The sequence below is a fragment of the Nicotiana tomentosiformis genome, chromosome 10 (genome assembly GCF_000390325.3).
Source record: "Nicotiana tomentosiformis chromosome 10, ASM39032v3, whole genome shotgun sequence".
Taxonomy (NCBI): Eukaryota; Viridiplantae; Streptophyta; class Magnoliopsida; order Solanales; family Solanaceae; genus Nicotiana; species Nicotiana tomentosiformis.
Window position 1 is genome coordinate 48,170,983 of NC_090821.1, and position 11,038 is coordinate 48,182,020.

General features: G+C 33.0%; 1 protein-coding gene across 1 annotated transcript; it reads right to left on the reverse strand.

The window, feature by feature from the left end:
- Nucleotides 1–6,265: 6,265 nt before the first annotated feature.
- LOC104085569 (two-component response regulator ARR17-like) lies at nucleotides 6,266–9,354 on the reverse strand. The gene is made up of 5 exons (XM_033653250.2): nucleotides 8,895–9,354; nucleotides 8,726–8,802; nucleotides 8,542–8,619; nucleotides 8,351–8,418; nucleotides 6,266–6,958 (listed from the first exon to the last, which is right to left on the reverse strand). The coding sequence occupies exons 1-5, from the start codon at nucleotides 9,064–9,066 to the stop codon at nucleotides 6,607–6,609; spliced, it is 747 nt and encodes a 248-aa protein (XP_033509141.1). The 5' UTR covers nucleotides 9,067–9,354; the 3' UTR covers nucleotides 6,266–6,606.
- Nucleotides 9,355–11,038: the final 1,684 nt, after the last annotated feature.

The window sequence follows — 11,038 nt, forward strand, 5'->3', positions numbered from 1 at the left end:
GCATACATTGTGATAGTCAAGCGGCAATTGGAAGGGCTGGGAGCGTTATGTATAACGGTAAATCTCGTCATATACGACGAAGACATAAAACCGTTAGGCAATTACTCTCTAGAGGAATTATCACGATTGACTATGTAAAGTCAAGTGATAATGTGTCGGATCCACTTACAAAAGGCCTAACTAGAGAGGTAGTTGAGAAATCATCAAGGGGAATAGGGCTATGACCGAGAACAAGTCATTATGGCGGTAACTCTACCTAGAAGACTGGAGATCCCAAGATCTAGGTTCAAGGAGATCAAACAAAGTCATTAATGACGGTTCAACATTGTTAAATAAAATTTTAGTCCGTTCTCGTGATGAGACAATGTTCAGTACCAAGGATAAAGCATTAAGGCTTTTTAATAATTTCTAAGTTTGATACGGGGTATATCAAATAGTGTATCTACAGGATGACACGTTTAGGAATCACCTATGTAAGTGTGAAGTGTTAGCCGCTTCAAGGAGAACTTTGTAAGGCCAGTTCTCTACGCACTTATGAAACCAGGCGGTGTTCATGGCTGAAACGAACACAACAATGAGAACCAAAGACGGTTAAGGGTTGATTGTGTGACTTATGGTTGTCTAGGTATACACCAAAGATCGACGGTTCAAAGATATCAAATCTACCGATTGACCGAGTATATCCGACATAAGTTTACTACGGAAAGTTCAAAGGGAAACCTACTTATCCAGATGCGATTAATCCTTACTTGTAAATCACACAATTTTTTCATGCATACTTCCGTGATATAGCCATTCCCCATTCATGTGGGGGATTGTTGAGGTTTTGTTTTTAAGATAAAATATTCTTAAAATGAGGGTGAATGGGAAATGGAGGGAAAATAAAATTTTGAGTAAAATTTTAAGTTTCTCCCTCTTCACAATGAGACATTGTCCCATATTGGAAGAGGAAGACATTTTTGGTGGGTATATATATAATTGCTTTTCTTGTAGCTCTTAAAGAGTTAAGAAGAAAGCAAGCCTCGCGCCGTCGTCGTCGTTGTCACTCGCTCGGCTCGGCTTCGGCTACGGCTTCGGCTTCGGCTTCGGATTCGGAGGATTTGGTCAAATGGTTGATTGATTGATTTTTTGGACCAAATTTATTTGTTAATAGTAAATATTAACGTAAGATTATCCGCATTTGTAACGAATATTTTTCAATCCGTATATTGACCATTTGGCAGCCGCCTAATGCTCTTCCCACCATGAATGTGCTTGCTCCACAAACATGAAGTGCTTGCTCTACCATGGAGGGTGGACGTTTGGTCTTCTTCAACACTGGCTGCTATATATATGTGCAGCAGATGTTGAAGAAAGACACTCAACACACAACGCACAATTCGCTCAACAAATTGGCTATACATTGCACTCCTTCCTCTCAGCATTTCCATACGATTTTCTGAGTTTATACTCCTTCGTTCTGCATTGTTTTTAACTTCAAACAAAGCAACTGTAAGTGTGATTTGCTACCGAACTTTGTGTTCGCTGAAACACTGGGGTTTGAAGTACCGCTACACCAGTGTGTTATTCGTTCTATCCTGGGAGGAAATAATCCATTACCTTGGGTACTAGAAGGGGATTAAATTCCTTAAGGAAACACTGTGAATTCAGTGGGCTTGAATTTATTATTGTTTTATTACGTTAATTTATATTTTGCAGAATTATTATTTACAAATACAGTAATATTGACGAGGATAACAATAAACTCCATTAATCAAAATATTGGCCATATTACAATATATTTAAATCGATATTCAACTCCAAATACGTACAATCAAATACACTAGGAGATAAATCAGTAGCAGATTCAACTATGAGTTCACGCCTCAGAACCTAACTGGTGTTCTGAGGTGGAATTGCTTGTTTGTGTGAAATAAGTATAGACAAAATTAAATATAACTTTCTTAAGTCACTCTTTCAACTCAAAAATCTCAATGTTTAAATTCTAGATTCACCTACATAAGCATAACACCCACTTGGAAAGTCTAAAATCTAGATTCATTTCACTAGAGGTGGACCATACTATGCGGGAGGGGTCACCGGCATCCGTAAGATTCGGTAAAAATTTCATGTATATATGTGTATATCTTTAGAAAATAATAATATATTAGTAGTGGACACCCTATATGCAAATTAAATTTTGATTGAATCCAAAAGTATATGCGCGACCTTCAAACTCCTGGATCTGCCTCTTCACTTCACTATCCACGTGAAAATTGTTTGACGAATGTGACGGACTACGTTTCATGTGGTAGGGGACTTTGTACTTTGGCCTTCTGTTCTATTATGACATCTTAGCCAATTACCAAAGACTTAGTGTATATTTGTTTCGAAGATTAATATAAAGTAAGATTAGGTAACTCCGAATGACCTATTCTTGGATGAATCGATTTCTGAATGAGTCGATCCTCGAACAAAGGTTTCCCATCCATGTTTGGCTAAAGCAAGATAAATATATCTTACACAGACAATTATGAAATCCATGTCATAAATTTGGGTTTGCTTATAGCAAAAAAGAAAATGAGAAAAAAAAAACAGTTGACCTCCAAAATCTTCTAGAGAGATGTATTGTATGCCAAAATATTTGGTTTAAAAGTTGGGTTGAATTTGACCAAACAGTAGACGTTTGACCCAACAAAACTGGAAAAAAGAAAAATTCATTTCCCAAGCATGATTACTGGATTTCATGTAATGGCCAAGACAAAAGAAACGTTTCATATTCGTAATTTTGAGGAAAAAATCAGAAATAACATAATTTACAACTGGTAGTTAAAAAATAGTCACAGTCTAAAAAGTAATCGAAATTTAGTCATTTTTTCATATAAAGATAAAATATGAACAAAAACACTCTTAAAAATCCGAAAACATTCTAGCATAATACGCTGGAGTTCGAATTTTTAACATATGACATCCAGCATAATGTGCTGGAATTTCATAATATGCTGGAGTTCCAACATAATATGTTGGAAAATTATGCGTAGGAGCACTATAATCCAGCATATTATGCAATATTTTTCATGTTTCAGCTAGGATATTTTTGTCCAAATTTTATCTCCGCATAAAATAATAGCTATTTTTTAAGAATTTTGCAAACGTTGACTATTTTTTGATTATCAGTCTAAAAATTAACTAACCTTACTATTTTCACGCAAGTTTGGTTAAAATCACACCTTTTTAAAAGCTTTAAATATTATTTTATTATTTAGCTTTAACCTTTTTTCAAGATCTAACTCGAAAGGATATTTAAAGCTCAGAAATAGATGTTCAGACTCTTATAACGAAGGACCGCTTTAATTTGGACCAGACACGACTCAAACCTCGGTAAATTTGATCCTCATTTGCCTTGTTGTCTATTGAATTTTGCGAAATTATTATTGAACTAATAAATTTACCCGTGTTTCGCACAGTCATACATAATATTTTGTCAACTTTACGTAATAATTAAAATATATAAAAATAATAAAAGTAGGATCTTGTAAAATTCTCAATATTAAAAAAATAGCGAAAACGTTAACATAATGCGAGATAACTGGGATATAATTAGAAAAAACTTAATGTGTGAAATATCTCAAACTTTTGTTTCACCACAAACATCTCAAATTCACAATATGTAGATAGAGCTTTCAATTAGTACTTAGTTACATTTTAATTTCTAATTTTCCATAAGAAAAGAAAAATAGAGAAAAAGAAGAAGAGAAAGAGGAAACAATTTTTATTTTAAAAAGGAAAAAAGAGGAAGAAGATGCAAATTTAAAAATTCCAACAGGTTAGATAAAAGAGATATAAATGTTACCGCCTTCTAGAAATAATTTTTGCAGGAAATTTCTTCTTTGCACATTTATATTTTTATTTGTGGCAATTTTTTCTTATTAGTATGAACCTTTATTACTAATACGAAATCCAGAATAATATGCTAGAGGTAGAATTTATCAGATATATTACACTGTCATGTTAGCTAAAATTTATAAAATTAGCCTCTCCTCAGAGTGATAACTAATGTAATGAAGTTCAAGTATCAATCTTTTTCACCGCAAATGCTTAACTTACGTTGCGTGCTTACTCTTATGGATCATATTGGCTAGGTTGTTCATATCAAAGGAATCTAGTCTTTACCTTAATCGATGAGTTTTTTCAACATCTACGTGAGCGAATAATCAAATTAAAGTTAAAGATATTAAAGGAATAACATAATTAGTGAATATAATCTCAAACAGATAAGTAAAGAGAACACCCCAATCAATATACCTGATCATGGAAAGAACTTTTATGTACAACCACAAAGGGAAGACAACACCTTCTTTTAGAAATAATTTGCCAAAAAGAGAGGAGAGTTAGATCGAGTAAAGAGCTAGTTGGATGGTGTTGTTCGTCTCCTCCGATAAGTACTGTTTGAATGCATCAGGTCTCCTGTTTATACCCATTTATCCAAGGCGTCAATAGATTTGTGAATAGATTTGTCACTCTTTTTTCAACTATAAAATGAGAATGTTTAGCATTCATTTTTTCTTCATTATGAAAGGGTAGTGTAGTAACGGCAATTCTTGGAACAGACACAACTGTACATTAAAGGGTGGTATTTTAACGGCCATTACTCATAACTGTTGTTAATATAATAAAATTATGGTGTAAATGCATGAATATGTTGATTTTTCTACCAGAAAAAATGAGTTAAGATGGCAAAAATTTGAGAAAAAAGATAAATACCCTTCCTAGCCTATGAGAGGTGCCAAGTCAGCATTTTTTATCCCTTATATATATATATATATATATATATATATAGATGTGATTCTAAGAGTGGAATATCATTTGGCAGGATAAAGTGCAGCATTAAATCTGATAGCACTAACACAAATAATAATATATTGTTAGACAAGATCCACGATCAAGTATCACAAAGGAGCAGTGGATGCTGGTATGCTGCTCAGATCCATTCATTTAAAATTTGTAATCCTTCTTTAGCGTTAAGGTACCACTTATGGATGCATTTTGGGCTGCTTTAATGATTAAGCCCAAATATCTAAGAGATGCATGTGTTAAGAAGGCCCAAAAGATGCATAAGATCCAATGCCGAAAATGCTACATTGAAAGACTATTTTTAAGTGAATAATATGGATTGATAATTATTATTTTTACCCATTTGGAAACCACTGTGTGTTGGGCCAAATTTCTTTCAAGTCAAAAGTATTTTTTTGTGTGAGGCTAAAAGTGTGTTATACACATCATCAATATAAAAGGAATTTTTACACCATCAGGTCACAACAGACATGTTTTATTTTTTAGATTATAATTTTTACATGTTAAGGTAGCTTCCCTCTCTCTCCTTGATAATGAAAACTCATACGCAAACCCAACTAAATTGGCATTGAAATATAATTGCTCTTGTTATAATTAAATAGTGCCATATGGGTCATCCTCCGAAAGGATGAGCAAATCTTTAGGTTGTTTAAATTGGTTATGTAAAGATTTGCCGCAGGAGTATAATTATTTCGATAAGATAAGAGAATGACACCTTACATTAAGTATTTCACTCCATAATATATACTATAATTGATTGTCTCATATCTGCTTATGATCTTGGCCAGCTAGGGGAAGATATATCCAGAAGATATCAATGAGGTGTCCAATAGTGGCACAATTTGGCATCTATCAATTTTATCTAAAGAAACAACTAACAAGTCTAACACGGCTTAATGCCCAAGCTTTTGTTAGGTGGTTGTACGAGCATTAACTCATACAACAATATAATCCCATAAATGAAGTATGAGAAGGATAGTATATACGCAGACCTTACCCTCACATTCAAGAAAACGAAAAGATTGTTTCCGATAGACCCTCGACTTTCAAACCAAAAACTTGATATTTACGAGTTGATTGTCCATCGACTTCCGAACCATAAAACTTCAAAATTTAAGTGGAGTAAAATAAAAACATAAAAAAGCTTATTGTACATTATCTTATCACAAAAACAAAAATAATTATTGTACGTAGACTTTGGAACTATGCAACAATTGACCTCGGAAATTTCTCAGATTATTTAAAGAAGAAAAAGTCTAAAACAGCTCAATACAACATGCAACCCCCCCCCCCCCCAAAAAAAAAAAAACAAAAACAAGATCGACCCAGATCCTTAGAATAAGGGAACATATCAAACATGTGTAGTTCAACTGAGACTCCAATATTCCTTTTAGCAGACAAGAATTGACATTTAATAAAGATGGTATCAGAATCATATCAATCCATATCCCATTATTCAATTCCAACCATTCTGAATCTGTCATTGAATTGGATACATTAATACTACTGCCAAATACATTAAAAGTAAAATAGGTAAGATTAAATTCAAACAACACCAGAACATGTTGATTCAATAGTGTCTAAATCAACTTTTCCTTAGTCACTTTGAACATTCTTTTGTAAAGCTTGTGTGATTAAACAATATCATTGATATGTGTCCCAAAAGTGACAAGCCAACAAAAAAACCTCACTAGTAAGGAGCAATTGGCTTATCTACAAGGTGTGCCCCAACAAGTAGCAAAAAGGAAAGGAAAGTACATATATTGTGTACCGTCACAAATCTTGGCTGCTCATTTTGAGTCGTCTTGTTGGTGAAGAGGGCATGGAAGAATCAGTGGAATGTGCCAATGAATCAATAGATAGGGACGACGAAAGTGCTTTGGGAGATGAAGTGGATGAGAGGTCAAGTGATGGCGATGGCGATGGCGAAGATGACAATGACGGTGATGGGGAGAGAGTTGGGGTTGATGAATCATCGGACGACGTTTCTGGCAACTTTCTCTTGTTCATTCCTTTTTGTTCTTCCCTAAATCGATCCTCGTTGAACATGTAACTCTTCAAACGTTTTACATCCGACAATTTCACTGGCTTCAATAGAAAATCTTCAGCACCTTCTTCCAAACATCTGTTAATAGCATCAGCATTAGTTTAATCAAGAGAATGTCTCACTACAAAATTCTAAAATATGCACTCCAAAATGACATTATCATGAAGTGATTCTTCTTTTAAGATAAGTAAACTAATTTAAGTCAAAGAGAAAACAGCTTTTTCCATATCTGTTTCTGGTAGGCATTTCTTCCCAATAAACAATAAAGCCACAACTTTTACAATGTGACATTCCAAAGAAGCTTTATGCATTGACATTTACTAGTGGCAATGCCAAAATTGCTTACATTGCTAATCTAATCTTTACTAGAAAAAGATCATGCATTCCTCTTTATATTACTAAATAAAAATACAACTGCTAAAGAAACAGAAAATGAGATGCTCTGGATTATGATATTGTAAAGCATGTATCCAACTACTCTTATTTTGGTATAAGATATATTAAACTAATGAAGTGGTTGTTCATTCATTGCTTTTGGTCATGCAAGAAACTAGTTGTTCAATAACAATTAACTGATCACAGCTTCCTAAAAATGCAAGTCAAAACCTTTTCTTTATCACAATCGATTAATTAAACAATCTAACAGATCTTCAAAGCACATGACAAACGATACGTAAAGATATGATTCTATCTTAATTTAATAGGGAAGATGGCTTTAGGATGTCAATGGTACTTCCTCCATTATTCTTTCTTAGTTTAATTGGAAGATAGCTTCAGGTTGTCAATGAGATTTCCCTTATTTTTTTAGGGGGTGGGAAGAACACGGGTAAGAAGAGATGAAAGTTCTTAACCTCTTTTTTTTTTTCAATAAATGCAATGGAATTAACTCTGCCTTCTTTTTTGGGTTAACCATCCCGGATCGGAAACCTACTGGCCTGATTAAAATCTAGATTCACACCGGACAGGTCCACAATGGGGTAAAACGTTCCCTTTCGAGAAGTTTTCCATTCTCAAAGTTCGAAACTGAGAACTCTGTTAAGAGCGAAGGGATCTAACCATCCCGCCACACCCCTTGGTGGTGAATGGTAAGCACTTATCCACACCCGATGTTTACACCAAATCATATTGATATATCATGGTTAAGTCATAAATTAAGGTGGTAATAGGTATTAATTCACTATGATTTGGGGATAAGAGTGCATGTCTAAGTGTCATATATTTATTGGATTAGTATAAACACAAGGTGCAACTAAGTATTTACCGTGCTGAATCTGTATTGCTTCATGACATTCATTTTAAGATAGCTATTAAATCTATAAATATTATCCCACACCAGATTCCAAGCAAAAAGCAAAAAATATATTCAATATTTTCATTTATTCTCTTCTATAAATTCATTAACCAAAACAGAATATAAAGGCAGAAAGGATTAAATAAGTAGGAAATCCAGCAGCAAAGAATTGGAAATACCTGTCAATTCTAGTCAAAACATTTTCAGAAGACATGATCACAACTGGAATTTCCCTAAAAGATGAACCCTGTTGACAATTACAAATTTGGAAAAACTTAAGTACATTGATTGAATTTCCTATAAGAAATCCAACTACTAATTTTTCCAGCAAAATAAATAAATAGAACAATAAAAGAGAGTAAAAAAGGACCTTAATCTTTTTGAGCAAATCATAGCCAGTCATTCCAGGCATACAATAATCTGTAATTATCAGATCCACCTTCAAACCCTAAAATATTAAACCAACACAAAACAAATCAAAATCCATAAAAAAATAAAAAAAAATAAAAAGTTCACAGCAAAAACAAATCCCAAAAATAATAAAATTTTCTTACATCAATTCTAACAGAGGTTTCTTCTTCATCCAATCCAAGATATTTCAAAGCTCTCATCCCACTATCCACTGTAGTCACTGTACAATTTCAATAAAAACACCATTAAAAATCTCAAATTTTCAGAAAAAGAACCAAAATTCATCACAATATCAGTTTTAAAAAAAGTTACCTTTGCAAGATGTAATTTTGAGGAGTCTTTCAATTACTATTCTGTCCACAAGACTATCATCAACAGCAAGGACATGAACTTCGTTAGTTGACTCCGTTAACGGCAACAACTCTTCTAACTCCTCCACTCTCTCCGCCCTTCGCCGCCGTGAAAACACGCCGTTTCTTGCCATCTCAATTTTAACAAAAATGGAATAAAACCCACAAATTGTATTGCTAAAGAAGAAAAACCCACAAATTTTCTTGAAAAAATATGTGGGAAAATTGTAAAGCTCTCAACTTCTAAGAAGAAAAACAGGGACATAAAAAGAGAGAGGAGTGTGTGTAATATATATGTATGTACACAATATACACGTCCTTGTCTTTTTTAAAAAAAATATTTACTTTCTAAAACTAAAAGTATAAAAGTAAATGTAAATAAAGAGACGACAGAGAGAGAGAACAGAGTGTTGAAAATCAAATCTGGTGAAATCTGCTTTTTAAATTAATATATAAGGGAGCAATATGGCTGAGATTCTGAAATCCACTTTGTTGTTGGTGATTTGATCTTTTCTTCCCATATCCACGCGAGTTATTAGTACGATATGTTCTTACCAATTTTGTCGCGAGATTGTGTTCTGTATTTTGTGAGTGGTTTTTTTTCTTTCTAAAAGGTTGACCTAAGGTCAATTTTGAGAATCCCGCCGTCAAATCAGAAGTGGGAAAAGCGGAAAATGTAACGACACGGTTACACGGCATGGATGAAGATTTATTTCACATTTGAGATCTTTTTATAGAAAAAGAAGAAATTAGAAAACTTTTGAAAAATTCAAAGTTAGAGTAATTTCAAGTTATCCACCTAAATTTTGTAAAGTCGGAAGACTATTATAACTCTCATTCTCGTATGTCTATTCTTTGTGTGACCTTTTTATATATTTGTTGTTACTAGAGAACATTGTGGAGTAATTATACTATATTGTTACTTATAGCCTCTTTAGCCAACCTTTTTCAAGGCTAAAAGTTTTTTTTTTTGTTTCAAAAAAATAAAAATTCAAAGTTAAAGTGTTTGATCAAGTTTTTGGAAGAAAAAAAAAAGTGCATTTGATTAGAATCAGAAGCAGTTTCGAAGAAGCAGAAAAAAATAACTTATTTCCAAAAGCACTATTCTGAAAAGCACTTTTGAGAGCCCGGTTTTGGTCAAGCCGCCAAAATTATTATTTTGAGAAGTACTTTTATTCAAAAGTGCTTTTTTAAAAAGTAGTTATAGAGAGTAATAGTTTGTGTTTGACCAATAGCCTATTTGGTCAAGCTGCTCAAGAGACAAAAGTGATTTTTTCTCAAAAATATTTTTTTCCTAACTTGAGGTGTTTGGCCAAACTTTTTTGGGAAAAAAGTATTTTTGCGAAGAAGCATAAATAATTTCTGAGAAGCAGAAAAAAGTAATTTTTTCCTAAAAGCATAAACAGAAACAGTTTTGACTTTTCTTCTTACCAAAAATACCCTTAACAAAATATAGTATATACCAAAATAACCGTTAAACCTAATACTTAGGATATTAATGTATAAATATTTTTTATTATTTTTAGGATAGTTTTTTAATATATATAGTGACTTTAAAGGTGAATGCTTCTATATTTGTTGAATGGTTTTTAATATATTTAACTTATATTAAAAGTATTAAGTACTTTTAAATTTATTTTCATATTTTACTTAAATAAAATAAAAAAATTTAATTATTGTCTGTAATAATAAATTTGACAAGACTGGGTTGCTTTGGTTGTGAGCACCCTCCATTTCCAACCAATAGATTGTGAGTTCGAGTCCCCCCAAGAGCAAGGTGGAGAATTCTTGGAGGAAGGGAGCCGAGGGTCTATCGGAAATAGCCTCTCTACCCCAGGGTAGGGTAAGGTCTGCGTACACGCTACCATTCCAGTATACTAGGTTGTTGTTGTTGTTGTTGTTCTGTAATAATAATTTTTTAAGATTATTTATTTACTTATAATATTAACTATTAAGTAAATCTATTTATGTCCTTATTCGTAATTTGATACTTAAAAACACTTTCTGAAAAGCTTGACCAAACACAAATTATTGCTCAAAAGTGTTTTTCAGAGTGATTAGCCAAACACAAACTGCTTCTCTCCAAAAGTATTTTTTTCAAAAGCA